The 19,294-nt window shown below is 42.2% G+C and overlaps 1 protein-coding gene and 1 non-coding gene across 2 annotated transcripts in view; one reads left to right on the forward strand and one right to left on the reverse strand.

Moving 5' to 3' along the window:
* TENM1 (teneurin transmembrane protein 1) overlaps nt 1-19,294 on the reverse strand; it is a 782,231-nt gene that overhangs the window by 551,933 nt on the left and 211,004 nt on the right. The window contains exon 3 of the mRNA XM_069074038.1: nt 1,311-1,587. Coding sequence (XP_068930139.1) covers nt 1,311-1,527 — 217 coding nt within the window. The 5' untranslated portion in view covers nt 1,528-1,587. The remainder of the gene's footprint in view (nt 1-1,310; nt 1,588-19,294) is intronic.
* On the forward strand, nt 15,702-15,808 carry LOC138150716 (U6 spliceosomal RNA). The gene has a single exon (XR_011165637.1). It is a non-coding gene; the product is annotated as a U6 spliceosomal RNA (small nuclear RNA).

A 19,294-nucleotide genomic window follows, 5' to 3' on the forward strand; every position in this document is an offset into this window, starting at 1 on the left:
AGTCTATGTTTACAGGGTCATGGTAGGAGTAATATAGAGATGTGAAATGAATAGCTTGTAAAGGGTATATCAAAACAGTTATATCTCTGAAAAGTTTGAAAAATGACTATTGTAGTTAATATAATAAACTTTCATATGTATACATATATATGTGTGTATGTATACATATCTATATCTTTATAGATATGTATAATAAACTTTTTAATCTGTTTAAATAGCAATATGAATGTTAAGTTTTTGACCTGGAGGAAAGCCTCCAGCTCGTGTGACCTTGGCTGAATCATGTACTATCTCTGGGCCTCAGTTCTTTCCTTTAAAAAATAAAGAAGTTAGTGTGGCTAGGTGGCACAGTGGATAGAGCACCAGCCCTGGAGTCAGGAGGGCCTGAGTTCAAATCTGGCCTCAGACACTTACACACACACACACACACACACACACACACACACAAAACAACTAGTCGTGTGACCTTGGGCAAGTCACTTAACTCCAATTGCCCTCCAAAAAACAAAATAAAATAAAAGAAGTTAGACTAGTTGACATCTGAAGTTTCTTCTAACTCTAAATCTATGACTGCATTACTCTATGAAATTTAGACTCCCCTACTATGGTTTTATGGATGGACTTGAACAAGTATCACACCCTTGGAGCAATTGCCCACACAGATGAGATAAAACTCAGAGAGCTTTGAATATACTAGAGGTTCAGAGCTATCAATTAAAACCACAATGAAGCCAATCAGACTTTGGCTTTGCATCACTGTTTAACCACATAAAACAGGTAGGAGAAGTCCTTAGGGTGGCAAGTGTTCAGGTACGTCCTTACAGGAAAGGGTCCTAAAGGATAATCGTGTCCCATCTTGCTGTACTCAGTCCTTTATCTCTTCACTGTCTCAGTTGGTAGACTTTGTAAAGCCACATTTGGTGGCCTTAGCTACCCTTTGCTAAAACCTTATCAGCTGTCAAATATTTGTCTCCCAAAGCACTTAGCTGTTTGCTTTGTGCCTTACTATAAATTATTTCTCCTTCGGTCTGTAAATGGCTATTTGTCAGATTAGACACATTTTGAATGTTCTGATAAGAGGATTGCTGAATCCAAATTTATTTCTGATCTGTAAAACTACACATAACCTCCAGCCTTGGCTGAGCTCGCATACGGGCCCTTCTCCCCAAACATGTGTTAGCAATGTAGATTATTAACCAGTTAACATCAGCAAATTAGGCTTTGGGTTTGCATGCTGGGGTATTCGTTTTCCCTTAGAGAGAAACATGCTTCATTTGTTAAGAAGCCAGAATGAATGAATGACAAGATACCTTGAGTAGGTTTCTCGACTTCCTTCCTCTTTCTGCTCTGGCTGTTACAATGGAGTCGAAGCTCTTGGTTATACTCGTGCAGAGTTTCTCGGGAATTATAGGGTTGTCCCGGTTTTCGTCCTTCTTCGCTCTCATCTGAAGAGCTCGTATAAGCTAGGTCCATTTCGTGCTTGACTTTGGACAGAGGCTGGTAGGGCTTACAGTCCATTTGCTCCATCTTTGATGAAGCAAGCTCAATGTCACGAAAAGAAAGAATGACGCCTTAATGCACACAGTCCTACAAGAGAAGAGGAAAAATGACTCAATGTGGGCCTTCTTAGCTTTATCCTTATGAAAGACAATTTGTTCTGATAATACTATCAAAGTGGTTTAGCAAAAAGACAAACTGATGATATGAAGTTAGCCCCAGGCAATAAATATTATCTTGAGTGAGATGCATACATTTTCAAGAATTTAGGATCATGGAAGTTTTGTAGCTTTAGAAAAGACTCCAAGTAATAAAGAGGCTGCCTCCAAAAACCATCTGTACTGGGCTTACAACAAAGTCCAGTTCTTGGGTTGTGTGCTTGTGGATAGATATGTGCAGAAAACAAGATATAATCAAATTTGATAATGACCAGGAGGATCACTCAAAGCCAAGCCTTTAGCCAAATACTCTTTTCAACGTGGCTTTATGTTTAACATGGAAAACTAGGAAATAAAGACTCTCCATCTCTGCCTTTGCCTAGGCCATCTTCCCACTCCTGGAATGGCTCTCCCTAGAAGTGATTGGTACAGTCGATATGTCAGTAAGACCCAAGTTCAAGTTCTGCTGCATATACTTATGAGGTGTGTGACCCTGGACAAGTCATTAAGCTCTATTTGCCTTCATTTCTTCAACTATTAAATGGGTATAATAATAGTACCTATCTCCCAAGGTTGTTGTTAAAATCAGATGAAAAAATATTTGTAAAGTTCTTTGCACAGAGCCTGGCAATTCAATTCAATAAATGCTTATTAAACACCTACTATGTGGTAGGCACTGTGCTAAGAGATGCGGGACATAAAAAAGGCAAGATACAGTCCCTGTCCTTGTGCAAAGTCAGCCACTGGTTCAGTCAGCCTGAGTGAACCCATGACCTTGACACTTTTGGTCCATGGGCAACCAGTCTGCAGGATATGGGAGTCCTGAGGATCTGTGCACTAATCACATGGCCCTGTGATGCTGTAATGGGGAGGAGCTGAGGGGATACTAATCTCTTTTCCTCACTAAAAATATGTACCAATCAGGACTGGCTTGCCCTTTTATTGGAAGCTATTTGCTCCTGTATATAAAAGCAGTCTGAACTTTGAATCCTGGGTCAGTCACACCAATTGCCTTACTGTCTTGGTGTGCTAAATAAAATCCTTTCTACCTTTCTTTTCCTGAGTTTGTCTTATTAACCAGGGTAAGGACTGAACCAAGATTCCTTGTAAAACCCTCAAGAAGCTCACAACCTAATGCGGTAGGCATGCAAAAAATATATATACAAAACAAGCAATCTATAGGATAAACAGTAAATAATTAATAAAGGGAAGGCATTGAGAACTAGGAGAGGTTGGGGAAGGCTTCCAGGAGAAGGTGGGATTTTCACTGGGACTGAAAAGGAAGCCAGGGAGTTCAGGACTCAGAACAGGCATGAGTCACTGCCAGAGTGAAGGAACAGAGTGTCTTGTATGTGGAATAATCAGGAGACCACTGCCACTGGATTGAAGAGTATATATTGGGGACTGGGTGAAAGAAGACTGGAAAGGTAGGAGGGGTTATAAAGGTTATCAAAGGCTCTGAAGGTTAGTTAGAAGCAAACACTTTTGAAAAGGGACAGGGTCAAAGGAGCAAATAGAATAAATGGGGGTGGGATAGGATGGAGGGAAATATAGTTAGTCTTTCACAACATGACTATTATGGAAGTGTTTTGCGTAACTACACATGGATAACCTATATTAAATTGCTTGTCTTCCCAGTGAGGGTGGGTGAGGAGGAAAGAAGGGAGAGAATCTGGAATGCAAAGTTTTAAAAACAAATTTTTTAAATTGTTTTTTACGTGCATCTGGGAAATAAGATATACAGGCAATGGGGTATAGAAATCCATCTTGCCCTACAAGAAAGTAAGGGGGGATTAAGGGGGGATATAAGAGAGGGCAGACTGTGGGAAGGGGTATTCAGTATGCTTGCCATCTTGGGGTGGGGGTAGGGGAGAGATGGGAAGAAAATATGTAACTCAAATTCTTTGGGAAATGAATGGTGAAAACTAAAAATAAATTTGAAAAATTAAAAAATAAAGGGCACTGAATGTCAAATAGAACATTTGGTACTTGCTCCTGGAGGCAATAGGAAACCACTGGAATTTACTGAGTGGAGGGGGTGATGTGATTAGACCTACATTTTAGGAAAAGTACTTCAGTGGCTCAATGGAGAAAGGAATACAGAGTCATGAGGCTGGTAGACCCACCAGCAGGCATTTGCAGTAATCAAGGTGTGAGGTGATGAGGGTCTATACCAGGGCGGTGGCAGTGTCAGAGGAGTGAAGGGAGAGTCTTTGAGGGAGGCTGCAGAAACGAAACCAATAGGCCTTGGCAAAAGCTTGGATATGGAGGGCGGGGGAGGGGAGATGGTGAGAGACAGTGAGACATCAGGATGATGTTTATGTTGAGGGCCTGAGGAACTCAGTGGATGGTATTATCCTCCACAATAGGAAAGGTAGGAAGGGGTGGGGAGGATTTAGGGGGAAAGATAATAAGGTCTGTTTTGGACATACTGAGTTTAAGGTGTCTACTGGACATCTAGTTTGAGAGGTCTGAAAGACAGATGGAGATGGAAGACTTGAGGTCAACAGAGACTGGGGCAGGAAAAGTAGATTTGAGAATCATTAGCAAAGAGATGATAATTAAATCCCTGGGAGTAGATGAGATCATCAAGTAAAGAAGAAGAGAGGAAGAAGACAAGAGGGCCTAGGACAGAACCCTGAGGGACGCCTCTGGTTGGAGGGAATGATCTGGAGGAGAATCCAACAGAGAGCAGTTAGATAGGTAGGTGAGAGGGAAACCAGGAGAGAGCGATGTGTTAAAAACCTAGAGAGAAGAGAGTATCAAGAGGGGGAGAGTGGTCAGCAGTGTCAAAGGCTGCAGAAAGGTCAAGGACAATGAGGATTGGGAAAATTGGATGTGGCAACTAAGAGATGAGTAGTAACTTTGGAGAAGGTAGTTTTAGAAGAATGAGAAGGTCAGTAGCTAGACTTTAAGGGGTTAATAAAAGAGCTGAGAGAAAAGAAAATGAGGACACCTCTTGCAGATGGACTTTACGAGGAATTTAGTATACAACAGCCTCTTAATAGATAGTTTCCCTCTTTTCTTTCTTCCTTCTAACCTTCACTTTTTAGAATTCCCAGCTCCCTTGAAGGCTCAGCTTGCATCACAAGGCCCTTTCTGGATTCCTACCCCTCTTCTGAAATTACTATTTCCTTTGTGTATATTTTGGATTTGTTCATTTGTGTCCATGGTATTTTCCTCCAGCAAAATGTAAGGTCCTTGAGGGCAGGGTCTGTTTCCAATTCTGCCTTTTTTGTATTCCCAATACCTACCACACTACTCCGAATAGAGGAGGTGTTGAAAAAATACTCACCGAATCTGAGGTGAATTCAGAAACAAAAAAAACCATTTCCCCTTTTCTGGGTTTCCCATTTTTAGAAAAAGGAAAAATTTTGAAGTGAAAGATACAGCAACCATGGCCTGAGGAATCAAGTGCCCTGTTTGGGGAACAGAGGGTTTGGTTTCTCCACTGCTTGTAATTGTGTGTACACAAGCATGTGTGAGTGCATCTGCATGAGTGTGCTTGGATACAGGAATGCCAACCCCTACTAATACCAGCTGGGTGGGGAATTTGTTCTCTTTATGGCTCTAAGAAAATTTTGACCCTACTTTCTGATGAGTGTACTGCTTAGAAAAACAGAGGGTCCTACATTGGACTACTAAATTGCATTAGCATCCAAGAACTATTAATAAAAAAATATGTTTCTCTCCGCCCCCCCCCCCATTCCCTAAGAGCCCAAAGCATATGGGACTGCTGGAAGAACTCTCTGCCTTCACACTCACGGTTTTTTGATATGAAATGCTAAGTGTTTGTAAAAGTTAGAAACTCTGTAGATATTTAAGTGATCAGCAAACCCTGTAGATATTTACGTGACTGTCATGATCATGTGTTAGTTCAATTTCTGAAAGTATTTGATCCTTTAATACAATATATGTATATATATATATAATTTTTCACAACACACATCAGCTGTTCTTGATAAGCTAATAAGTTAAAACTACTTCTCCCCCATCTAAGCTATGCCCATAAACTTTCCAAGCATTCTCTAAGAGTTCTAATTCTAGTTTTTCTTCATCCTCCACTGTTTCCCCTCTCTCCCCTTCTCCTGCCCTGAATCCTGGAATTCAAACAGGGCCTGTGATTCAGATGTACAAGAGAACACTCAGACAAGGCTTCTCAGATGATGCGCATTCATGATGTTCTCTCCAGCTTTTGCCCATGCATGAGTCTTGTGCCTCCAACTAGACTGTAAGTTCACTGAGAGCAGGGATGCAGGTTTCAAATGCTTTGTATCTCTCTGAGTCTAGCATAACACTGAGCATAGACTAGGGTCCGAATGAACTCGTATGCCTACAAGGCATTCAAAAGCCCTAAGGGACAGCTGCCATTTAGCTGATAAGTTTGTTTAAATTTATATTAAGAAAACACAGGTCCAGACTCTGGTATAAAAATTTTTTAAAAGCTAAGGAAAGTTAAGATTTTGTGTGAAAGCACAGAGCATAACAGGCATGTCTCCCATGTGCTTTAACTAGACTATTTATTTATTTATTATGCACAGACAGACATGCTTAGGAGATGTATGATAATGTCAGTTACACATCCCCAAATTTCTTGGAGTTACTGGCATGATTTACATACAGTTGGTTCTTTTCTTCTTTGGTGTCATCAACGATTAGCAGAAACCTATGAAGCACACTGAATAAAGCCCTTGGGGGCAGGAAGACCTGAGTTCCAATCCTGCCTCAGACAATGGTGCCTGGTGGCAAGCCATTTAACCCTTTTCAATCTGTTTTCTTACTGGTGAACTGTGACTAATAATATCTATAGCACTTCCCAGGGCAGTTGTGAGGATCACATCAGATAAGCTGAAATAGAAGCAGCAGGCATCATAGCAAGAACTCTGGGCAGTCCTCTTTAGAGTCTGTCTTTCTTCCTGGCTGGCCAGAGCATTATCATTCAGTATTTGGACAATTGCCTGTCTCCTAGACCTTGTCCTTTGCTAAGAATAAACAGTGCAAAGTGAGCACTGGTGCCGAGAGCAAACTTCCAGGGTAGCATCTGTGTGCATGGCTGTGGCTCCAGGACTGAACCCTTCACACATGAAAAGAATCATTAATAAGATCCATCTATCACCTTCTCAACCAACACAGCAATTGCTTTATCCATTTAAGACTGCAAGCTCACAGAGAAGGCCTGGGGACCTCTCTTGGGCTGAGGGCCACTGACACAAAATGGGTGGGGACACCTGAAGGCCACCAAGTACAAAGCAACTTAATTTGCTGGTTTTCTGCAACAAGTAAAACAAAAACCATACAATCTTCCGCTGGCCAACTTCAGAAAGCTCCAATGGCATCTCTGCAATTGTTCTTATTAGTGCCCAGGTTTGCTCTATATGGGCTGATCAGAATCAAGACTTCACCAAAGCAACATTCTAATTATGCGTGAGCTGATTTTGTGACCACACACATAAACGTAAACCCCAGAGACCTAACTGAAGCTTCCTTTCACTTCCTCTTCTCTCAACTCCCAGGTAAAACCACAAAACTAGGCAAACCCTCACACCAGATGTCTAATGTTGAGAATGACTCCACAAGAAAATGAGGGACTTGCTAGGGTCATACAGCTAAAATGTGTTGGCTACTGATTCCTATTTAACGAATGGCAAAAGAGAGTTGGAGAGTCAGGGTCATCATATTCATATCATCTTTAGGTTGACATCTTCCCTGGGGTACCACTTATTTGATTTTCAAGTCTAGAGACAACTCAAAATTCTACATGTCCAAAATATGCTTTTTCTGTAACCTGACCATCAAATAAGAGAATGAAGGCACCTTCAGTCCCAGTGAAAGGGCTAGTTCTATTCACAACTCTTCAGTGTGAGGCAAACAGCCATCAGTCAGGAATGTCCCACTTATCCAAGGCACTTGAATGACCTTGAAGAAAATGTCCCTTTAATAACGAGACATGTTACTATAATCCAAGAGAGGACTCTTCTCCTACACCCTTCACTTAAGCTGGATTTCGATGGACCCCAGACAAACTACATATAATCCTTGCTGAAGCCCCAAAATTGGTTTTGTGCAACTCATCACAAAATCAGAGGAATATACAACCCCGTAAGCCAATAACTATGAAAACAGAATCTTAAAAGACAAAGGTCTATTTCCTTTAATACTACTATTCTTTTTAAGTAAAAGAAAACCCTTCAGATTAAATAAAGTATTTGTGTATTACCAGATGTTTTTAATTAACATGTAAATTGCAACCTAATTTGATTACAATGATGGTAAGAACTCATGTGCCTATCTATAAAACTTTCCAGTTTACAAAGAACTTTCCTCCCAATAATCTTGTAAGGTATTTAGTGTGAGACTTATTATTCCCATTTTAAAGATGAGGAAACAATGACTAATATGGAAATATGTTTAATATGACTGTACATGTATAGCCTAGATCAGATAGCATGCCATCTTGTGGAGGGGGGTGGGGAGGGACGGAGAACAAATTTGGAACTCACTATCTTATAAAAGTGAATACTGAAAACTTAAAAAAAAATTTTAAATAAAAAAAGATTAAGAAACAGATACAGAAAAGTTGAGTGATTTGCCATGTTATAGTGTTGGCTTGAGATCCTCAATTTATTGATGGGGAAAGTGACTTGGTGAGGTAGGTCATCTGAGCTGAATCCAGGTCATCTGGCTCCTGGTCCAGTGTTCCACCCACCATGATATGCTGCCTCTTCTCTATTTTCTTGTTTTTTCTTCTTCTAATTTTCTATAGACAAAAGGCCCCAATTTCATGTTCTGACAAGTGGGAAGTGTTTCACTACCTTTTACAAAGACCATTTTCCTTGTGTATTAGCTTAATTTTTTAGGGTTTTTGAGTGCTACCATTCAAAAGTTTTATAACCATGTCCTGTTTTTGGGACATTGTCATCAATGGGATTACCTCTTAAAACCTATCCCACAGATGGAATGAAGTTAAATAGAGTACCATAGGCTTTTCTCCTTTGTTGGAAAGGTCTGGAATTATATTGACTTTTTAAAATCACATATCCTAAGCATTTCATTGAAGAAACGAATAACCATAAAAGACAGTCAAGTGGTACAAGCAGGGGATAAAAGCTGGCAAGTCTGAGTGCTCTCCACTGAGACCCTCAATCTATCACAAGACCAAGAGGAAGGTCATCAGCATGTTGGGTACATCCTGGGGTGAGGATCCTTGAAAAAAAATATGCACAGGAATCATCCAGAATGAGAAGGCAAGGATGAACTGGGATCAGGATCAATGAAAGGATGAGAACCTGGCTCCATCCAAGTAGTCATGTGATGAATGTACCATATCAGGTAAGAGTTATTTGGAAAGGATAATTTTTGAAAAATTGGACCAGGGAGTTCAATGATATAAGATGTAGGGACTCTCAGTCTGGATATAACTTTTACCAATCAAGATGGGAAATTGTATTAATTTATAATATGTCAATATAATTAGTTCTATTAGTATAAGCCTATGGTCACATAGTTAGGATGTGTCAAAGGCAGGCCTTGAATTTAGGATTAAAAACAATCCATATTGGACTACCTGACAGAGAAAGGCCATCCATTAAGGTAGGTTGGGACCTCATACTTAATATAGTCTTGGAGAGCTGGCTGTGGTAGCCAGGATGTGTCAGAGGCAAGATGTAAAGCCTGTTCTTTCTAACTCCAAGGCTGAACTTCTTTCTATGGGAATGAAAATACTGCTGAATAAACAAAAATAGCCATAGCACCCCTACCAGCAGTACCAACTCCCATTAAATACAATGCCTGGCATACAGTAAGAACTTAATAAACACTGTTGGCTCCATATAATATCTTATGGTTTACACTTTCCTCACAACAGCTCTGTGAGTTATGAAATGCAAGAAGAGTTTGTTTTCATTTTTCAGAGGAAGCTAAGATTTTAAAATAAGGTTATGTTACATGGCTGGTGAGCAGAATAGACAGAATCTGAACCCAGGCTCCTGGGTTGGGGATCATAGTTTCTTCCTATTCCACTCATGCTACCCTACTGTATTTTCCAGATTGGGATCTCATTATGGGGACAGAGGCCAGATGCAAAACTTATTTTTACAAGAATTCATCTAATTTTCCTATGACAAAGAATATGGGAAAAGCAAAAGTCAATTCTTTAAGCTCTTGCCTACTTAAAAATCAGAGGGCTAGAGAGTAGAATTTTTAACTTACCACTTGGTGCTCACTCTACTGCCCCATTAGAAATAAAACCACTCTCTTTTCAGAGGAGATGTTGATGCTTATTTCCATCTTCTGTCCCACTAAGGATATAAAACTACAGGGAAAGCTTGAAGGGTGATGGTACTTTATGTGTCTCAAGCTGCATCAACACAAACAAATGGCCCATCCCTACAACAACCCTGCCAATATTTCTGGGGGTGCGGGCAATGTAATCGCTTTCTGTCTTTAAATTCTCTAATTTTTTTTAGCATACTTTGATTGAAAACCAAGTCACTCAGTAGCCTTGGATATGGGGACCTTTCCCATTCAGACACTCAGGGGAATAGACCCCCATCCTTCTTCTTTTCAGCTAGTTTGTCTCTGCCTCAAGGGAATCCCACTCTGCTCTCTGATCGGAACGGAGGGTCAAAAACCTATCCTGGGCTTGAATTTCAGGATAAGGACAAGTAGGGTTCATCCTACACACTGGCAGACTAGGGGAAATTTCTGAAATATGGATGTGAGGGAGGCAGGGCAAAATGTTACTGCTACAGCAAAGATTCTCTCCCCAACAGGACAACCATAGTACCTAAAATTCTCATCATCACATTTGCTCCTATAGATTAAAATGTAAATCTTATTGGAAAACAGCAGGAAGCCAAGACCAGCCATAAATATCTTAGCACACGTTATCAGAATGGGCCACCTGCAGAGATTCTGAGCATACCGAATGCTGTGCAGGTAAATTTTTATTGGCAAAGACAGGAGCAAGAGCATTGGGATTCAATTCAATTCAACAACAGTCACAGAATCATAGAATCAAAGGGTGAGCTATAACTACAGTTAAGACACTGAGGTTTCCCTGTAGTGAATCAGTATTCTAGAGGCAACAGAAAGATCCTAACCCTAGGGGGGAGGGGGGCCAGGTTGCTCAGCGAGTAAGAGCACCGGCTCCAGTGTTGGGATGACCTGGGGATCAAATCCCGGGCTCAGACACTCAGCACCACACCCAGAAATAACTGGCTGTGTAACCTTGAGCAAGTTACTTAACCCTGATTGCTTAAAAAAAAAAAAGATCCTAACCCTTTCCCATGACCCACCTTCTGCTATAAGGATGCCATCTCTCTCCCTACTCAACTCAGATCCCTCTTAACTCCATGCACACCAATGCTGCCTCTAAATTCCTGTTTCATTCTGTGGGTTAAATGGAACATCCATATTCAAACAGGGCAAGTGTCCTTAGTGCCCTAACCCCTATCCTCTAGTTCAACTGAAATAGTCCTAGGTGCCAGAACTCCTTGTTAGGGCTCTGCTCAGAGGCCACAGAGCACAACCTGTCCCTGACTGACAACAGCCCCAACAAGCAGTAATATAGACATGGCCTTAAGTGTTAGTTGTAGTGCTGGTTGTAGGGAGAACATCCGATTGTCTCCTGAGGTCATCCATTGATTTCTTAAGTACTTACTTCATGCCAGGCTCTGTGTTAGGTACTGCAGAAACAATGATACTCTGGAAACAATCTGTACTGGAAGACCTTACAATTTACTAGGGGGGATAAGGAATGTAAAGAAATCATAGAAAGTAGAGTGTGGTGGAAGCAAAGGAGAGATTTAAACAGAGGGCTCTAGGAAAATCTGAGATTTTATACCTATATACACACATATACATACACACATACACACGCATGCACACATACACACACGCACACACATACACACACACATTTTCAGTTGTAGGAATCAGGCAGGTGGTTCCTGAGTTGGGTGCTGAATGGAGAGAAGGCATAGTGTTCAAATGGGGCAGGCTTAGGGTGGGAGGGAGCACTTTGAGCTGACCCAGTGTAGAGGTCATGCAGATTGAGTGAGGGTGAGCTGGTGTGGCACAGAAAGAAAGGGAATGATGTTGACTTGAATCACTCCTATTTCTGAATGGGAGTTTGCATTAATAAGAAGACAGCTGAATAATTTTATTAAGAAGGCATTAATGGAATTAATGGCAAATACAGTAAAATTGTAAAGGTGAATGGGTGCTTCCTTTTTCCTTTGATTCTTTCCCTGGTCCTCCTTCAGGGGAGATCTCTCATGAAACATTATACCATCTTACCAGGGAAAAGAAACAGTTAACTCTTCATCTATGCCCAAACCAGTGTGCATGTATGTACATGCATGCATGTCTGTGTGCATACATATGTGTGTGCATGCACGTGTGTATCCTCAAGGGGAGAGGGGAAATGGACATATTCATCCAAATTACTAGCGATCTGTGTAAATAACTTGGCAGCAATCCGTTACTGAGCAGTTCTTTAACTTCATGTAGTTGGGATCTCCACTTTGGACAAAGCCTCCTTAGACATCCCCAGCAAGCCTAAACAATAAACTGGACCAGCCCCATTTCCAACTGCTTCTTTGGAGTCCGGTCCTTTGCGAGCCCTCATTTCCCCAGTGAGGGGGCTCCTCACACCAACTCCTCCTGCAGTTACTATTCCTGAAATATGGATCACTCCGTCGCCAACCCGCTGATGAGCTTTTCCGGATTTATCCAGACTGTTCCACATCACAGAACCTGTCCTTAAAGCTGTTCTAGCTTGGCAACTCTTCTAGCCTTTGAGAACTTAAGGTTTCCTTCTAGGTGGTGGAGGAGATAGAGTCGGGTTGGGAGTCAGGAGAACTTGAGTTCAAATACTATTTCATGTATCTACAAGCTGTGTGACCCTGGGCAAGTCACATCCTCTTTCATTTTCAATATTTTTACATGTAAAAATGAGGATAATAATAGCAACCACTTTACAGGGTATTTCTGAGAATTAAGTGAGCTCATATTTATAAAATGCTCTGCAAAATTTTTAGAAATGTTTGCTATTGTTACTGTTATATCCCAGGGGGAGGAATGTTAGGGGAGCAAAAAGAATAAAAAGCATCAGAGAAGAAAGAAGAAATGGAAGATTAAAAATGGCTCCCATTTCCAGGGTCAATGAATTAGTAATTTATTTACCAATACAACACACTGAGATTGCAAAAAGCAACACAAGCCGTTTTATTTGAGGCCACCAGCAGTGCTAGTGATGTTTCCTCACATCTGGAACCCTGGATCTCTGAGGAGTACTAAGGTTCTCTGATCACAGAAAAAAACAACCCAGTACAAAAATGAAATGAAATTCTTCTTGTGACACTGGAACACATGTGTTTGTTTAAGTTAATTACTCAATAAGTATTTGAAAAAATCTCACATTGGGGAAGATGAAAGGTCCCCTCTGGAAAAATATTCCCCAAGAACGGATTTCATTCAGTAGTGGCAACAGATGTAGCTAATGCCTGAATTGTGGCCCCAGAAGGACTCTTTAGGACCCAGGAGGAGAAAAGAACAGAATTGGCTTATTTCCACAAGAAAATAACCAGAATTAAAACATCTCATATTCCTTTGTGTGACTGCTCGTTTTTTTTTTTCTGGGGTTCTGTGTTCTTGTTTTGTGTAAACATGTGTATGTGTATGTTGGGGTGAGTAGGCATACATGGAGCTAAATGACAAAACAATTTTTTGGGGGAAAATAAAGATAAGATACTAAAAGAGTTCATGGAGAACGTGAGTGGAAAATAGTAGTACTATCCGCCAGAGTCCACCATGAAAATGCATGCCCTTCAAGCTTGTACATTATTATCTTTCATAAAATCATCTTAGAATCAAGATTTAGAGTTGAAAGGGACCTGAGAAATATTGGAGTCAAACCCCCTCAATCATTTAATGTTCAAAACACTAGGGCCTGATTTCTGTTCATCCTCAAGAGCCTACCATCCTTGCCTGCATTTCAGAGAGTGCATTCATGCGGCAAGAACTAGGGAGAACAGATGGGCAGCCCGAGTGTGGCCCTGGTGCCCATGCAACATTAAAAAGACCTAGAGGAAGACTGCCAGTGCATCGGGTGGATACTCCATGGGGGGTTAGGGGAGAAAATAACACAAAAACAAAACAAAAACCCGACAAAACCCCTCCAAACATGGGCAAGGATCACGTAGGAGCCAAAGGGGTGGCAAGGTGGCATCAATGAAGCCACTGAAGCAGTTACAAACTGGAGCAGGTCCTGAGGGAATGTCAATGTATATAATGACAAGGAAAAGGAGATGAACGTTCCCTTCATTTGGAGATTTGCCGGAGTATTTCGTGCAATCTGATAATAGAACTGGCAATACCCTAGGTAATACGAGACCCAGGCTTGGCAATCTCTGAGGCTGAGGATGAATTCTTTGGGGAGCAGAGAATACATATTTCTTTCTTATGTAAGTACCACACATGTTTCTAGCACTTAGTCAATGGCAAATAAAAATATAATCTCGGAGTTGTTAGGGCACCTATCTCTTTTTCACACCAGCTTTTTGTTTTTCCAACTCCTACAATTATCTTTCCGTTATTATTTCTCAGTTTCCTTTGTGGAGGATTATGTAGATGAGGTTAGCATTTAATATGGAGAACAGTCTTCAAGAAAATTGTGATAACTCCAACGTCTCTTCAGGTAAGAACAATAGGTGTATATTTTGCTAAGTAAACAAAGCCTCTCCATCCGTTTGGCTTACAGTGGAATCCACCAGGGCTTTATCAATTTTACAGTAATTTCAGCATTACCACGCTTATCCAAAATGGAGCATCAAATTCAATTTGCTATCTTGGAAAGAAATTGGCTTTAAATGCTCGACAGTACGACCAGCATCACCACTTTCTGCCACAGTTTGCAAATAGCAAGAATAAATCCTCGTTCCCGATTCCCATCTCCAACTTCCATTAGCCTAGCGGTGTCTGTCTGCACATTATCAGTAGCCCTCTCAGGTTTCACTGACAGCAGTCAGTAGCAAAAAGCACTTGCAGAGCCTGCTATTAAAACTTCATTTTCAATTATCCTGAATATTGGGTGGAAAAGAAGCTAATCAGGTGAGTAAAAGTGGCGGCCACGAAGGAGGCTCCTTAAATTCAATTTAATTGAACAGACAAGTCCTTGCACCTTCTCTATGTGGGGTGCTATGCTGGAAACCAGGGATGCGAAGAAAGATTAAGAACAGGGCCCTGACTTCAAGAAGCTTATGTTCTTCTGGGAAGTTGCAAAATGTACACAAATAAGAAGAGGAGAAGGAGAAGGGAGAAGGGAGACAAGACTAAAAACTGAGGGGAGGTGGGGAGGGAAAGAAAGCCTTCATGGAAGAGAAGGCATGGAGTAGGAACCTTGAGAAGGAGATGGGAGTAAGGAGGGCATGTCGAGCATGGGCAAAGTTGGCAGGACTGCAAGGAGGCAAGAGTTAGCACATTCCATTCGGGGAAGAGCTAGGAGTCCAGTATGGCTGAAATGGAAAGAGTCTGTGAAATAGAATAATATCAATAAAGTAAGAAAGGTTGATGGAAGCCACATGGTAGAAGGCCTTAAATACCAGCCTTAAGGTCAGATCTAGGCCTTAAGATGACTCTGGCAACTATGTGTAGGGCAGATTCCAAATAGGAGCAACTTTAAGCAGGCAGACCAGTGAGGAAGCACCGAGAGTGATCCAGGTGAGAGGAACAAAGGGTCTGAATTAGGCTTTTGGCTGTTGAAGAGAAGAATAGCCAAGCCTGGAAGCAACTGTGTACTGCAGTGGAGAGGGCACTGGGCTAGGAGTGAGGAAGATGGTGGCAGAATGGGAAGATGGCACCACAGATTGGATATGGATGGGATTAAAAGAAGCAAAATAAATAATGGCTCTGAAATTTACAGCATGGGTGACCAGGAAGACTGGAGATAAGGAAGTGAATGACACATAGTAAGTGCTTAATAAATGCATGTTGGCTCGCTGACAAGTTTGTAGGAGGGGGTAAATTTAGATGGAAAGACAATGAGTGTTCACTTAGACAGCACACATTCTAAAATTGGAAATGTACAGACAAGATCAGCAGGCCCCTATGCACGAACGCCATGCTAAATTTGTGAAGCATTCCATATTTATTTTTAAAAAGATAACGAGTTTGGTTTCTCAAATAAAAACCTCTACATTGTTAGAAAGTTGGAGAAGGGCTTTACATACATTTTCCCATTTGAGCCTCTCAACACTTCTATGAGGTGGCTACAGACTTAATTATTCAATAAAGGTGGTGCAGTGGCTAGAGTGCTGGGCCTAGACCTGACTTCCAATGTTGCCTCAGACACGATGTGACCACAAACAGCAAGGCAGGTAATCTCTATTTGCCTCAGTTTGCTTAACTATAAAATGGGAATGATAATAATAGCACCCACTTCCAGAGCTGTTGTGAGGATCAAATGGGATAATACTTGCAAACACCACCAAGCACAGTGCCTGGCACATAGTGGGCCCATAGTCCCTTCCTTTCCCCATCTTATGGAGGAGGGACTCAGAAAGTTTAAGTGGCTTGCTCAGGGTCACACAACTACCAAGCTTTAGTGGTGGAATTTGCACCCACTATAGCACACATCCACTTATCTCTGTGTCAGACCCAGCACCGGAAGCCTTAGCTTCAGACTTTCCCTGAGGACCTGATCTTTCTTGCAGGCAGGGTGAGATGCCCTGATGACTGCTGGGAGTTGCACTTTGGAGACGGACATAAGGCTATCAACTGCTGCAATGAGCAGAAGCCAAACGTGCCAGACATACTCCGGCCTCAGGGAAAGAGTCCTAGGTGAGCAGTGGGGAGACCATGTTTTCCATTCCCGGCTGGGCCAACTCTCTGGGGGTCAGTTTCCACATCTGTGAGCTGAGGACACTCTCGCCTGTCTCATCTACCCCACACAGCTGGCTGGCATGAAGACTGGTTTTTCTTAAAATGCACTTGAAGTCTGAAAATATATCAAAGCATTATGACCACAGTCTGCAGAGCTTTGCTCACCAATTTAATATTCAACCGTAGTTCTGCATCACATTGACTGTCTGACCTTGGGGAAGTCATCAGCCTTCTCTGGACCTCGGTTTTCTCATTTCATAATGGGAAAGGGCACAATTTGTAACCTGTGTATCCCTGGGGAGAACTCTGGTCACTAGGATCCTTACAGCTTCATGCTTCTAGGAGTCTCTTTCCCTGGGACTTTTGAGGGGGAGCAGGCTGTATATGTGGAAGAGGGAGTGGGGGAGGAGTGGTTGTATAACTTCCTTCCTGAATGCCAGGGAACAGACCAGGCAACACCGGGAAGGGGGCCAACCAGTTCTGAGAATCTGAGGAATGAAGGAGTAACTCGGGAGAAAAATACTCTGTTGGAGACCTGGGAGTTTCTTGGACAGTTTGGGGAAGACCCCAGGGAAGAAGAGAAATGGTGAACCACTAGGAAAGGAGAAGGTGGTGCTGGGACAGCCAATTCTCTGAGGGCAGGAATGTTAATGAATAAGGAGTGAAGAAGAAGGAAAGTGCAGCTGATCTTTGCTAGGCAGGAGACCCAGAGTACAGCCTTGAGTGCATCCCCTTCTCCCTATTTCCACAGTCACCACCTAGTCCAGTCCATCCTTACCTGTCTTCTTCTGTTCTCTTACAAAAGGTTCCTAAATGGTCTGACTGTCTCCTGTCTCTCTCTCCTCCCCAGCACACCTGCTGCTCAGCCGATGAAATGCTTTTGTCAAGGTGCAGATTTCTCTGTGTCCCTCTTCTATGAATGAAATCCTGTGGCTCCCTATCACCTCCTTAAGATCAAATAGAAATTCCTCTATTTGGCATTTCAAGTTCTTTAGAACTAGCCTTCATCTCCCACATGACATTATTCCCCTCCATAGAGACTTTTCTCTAGTCAGAGGGACCCTCTCACTCTTCCTCCTGTGTGAGATAGCCATTATGTCTGGCCAGTCTATCTCAAGTCTCCATGTCTTTTCTGAGGCTGCATTCTCCCCACCTTCACCTGTTAGAATTCCTGGTTTATCTCCAGTTCCACTTTCTGCTTAAGGTCCTTCCTGGTTCTTCTAGGGGCTAGCTGCCTCCCCCTCCCTTACCTCCTATATGGTTTGTATGTGGGTGTGTACATACCTATGTGTGTGCATTTTGCCCCAGTCATTAGACAGCAAGCTTCCTGAGGGCAGAGACTGTTTCATTTTCATCTTTGTATTCCTGGGCCTAGCACAGAGCAGATGCAGAGTAGATTAGATAACTAATAAATACTTGTTGGTTAATGTTCTAGCTATCAAGGAAATGTCTGAAAAGTTTTCTCTTGCCTATGAAACCAAAGGGGTGAATGTTCTTGGTAAATTTGGTATGAAGCAGAGCCTTGAAGGATGATGCTAGACCTGAGTTAAGGCTGGATAGTCAGGGAGGTGTCAGATTTGAGGGCCTTGACTGACAATTTAAAGAGACTGAGTCTTATCAGTAGGCATGAAACCTATGCCCAAGAGTGATTAGTTGGACCATAGTGGGAAGGGCAGAATGGAGGCACTGAAGAGAGCAGAGACAGGGAGCAGCTATATAAATCTAGCTATGAAGAAAGGCCTGTAAAAGGGCAAGGGGCTGGGGGGCTGGTGCAGAGATATGAGAGAGACAGAATTGATAGGACATGGTAATTTATCCAACATGGGAGGTGAGGGATGAAAAACAGCCAAAGATAACCTAGAAATTTTGAACCTGGGAGACTGGGCGAATAATAGCTCCGCTTCCAAAAGCAAGAAACACAGAAAGAAGAACAAGTTTGAGGGGGAAGATGCTAATTTCCAGACATGCTGAGGCAGAGGTCTTGCCAGGACAACCAGTTTAAGATGTCCAAGAAACAAATGGAATTGCGGGCCTGTAGCTTAGGAGGAGGGGCTAGTCAGGGTCAAAGGCTAGAGACTGCCTGCACAGAGATGAAAGGGGAAGTCATTAGAGGAGATCTGTTGATGTCTCATTGAGTCATTAGCTCCTGTTTGGCAAGTTCTAATTTTCTTTTTTGTTTGTTTGTTTGTTTGTTTTTGAGGGGCAATTGGGGTTAAGTGACTTGCCCAAGGTCACAAGGCTAGTTTGTGTGTGTATGTATGTGTGTGTGTGTGTGTGTGTGTGTGTGTTAAATGTCTGAGGCTGGATTTGAACTCAGGTTCTCCTGACTCCAGGGCCAGTGCTCTATTCACTGTGCCACCTAGCCACCCCCAGTTCTAATTTTCAAGGAGCTATTTTCTTCAGTAAGGTTTTGTACCTTTTTTTCCAAGCTGTTATTTCTTTTCTTTTTTTCATCTCTTTCTTTCCCAGCTCTTGCCTCATTTCCCATTCTGCTTGTTTATGGTTGGGAATTTTAGTAGACTGCTCTTTGACTCAGCCGCTCTTGGCCCACTGAGAGGCTCCCCTTCCGCCACGGTTCTCTACTCCTAGTATTAGAGACACACAGCTACTGGTTGTTGCCTGCAACTTGTTCTGTGCTCAGTGCACTAGGGCCAACATTCACCAGTACTCTGACCTTGAACTGCACCCAAAGTAGGCTTAGGAATCCCCTAGAATTTCCTTCTGCCTCACTGATCTGCCCTCTGGCAGTGCCTAGG

The sequence above is a fragment of the Petaurus breviceps genome, unplaced genomic scaffold (assembly GCF_028583685.1).
Source record: "Petaurus breviceps papuanus isolate PSGF00001 unplaced genomic scaffold, PetGlider_PUasm1.0 90881, whole genome shotgun sequence".
Taxonomy (NCBI): domain Eukaryota; kingdom Metazoa; phylum Chordata; class Mammalia; order Diprotodontia; family Petauridae; genus Petaurus; species Petaurus breviceps.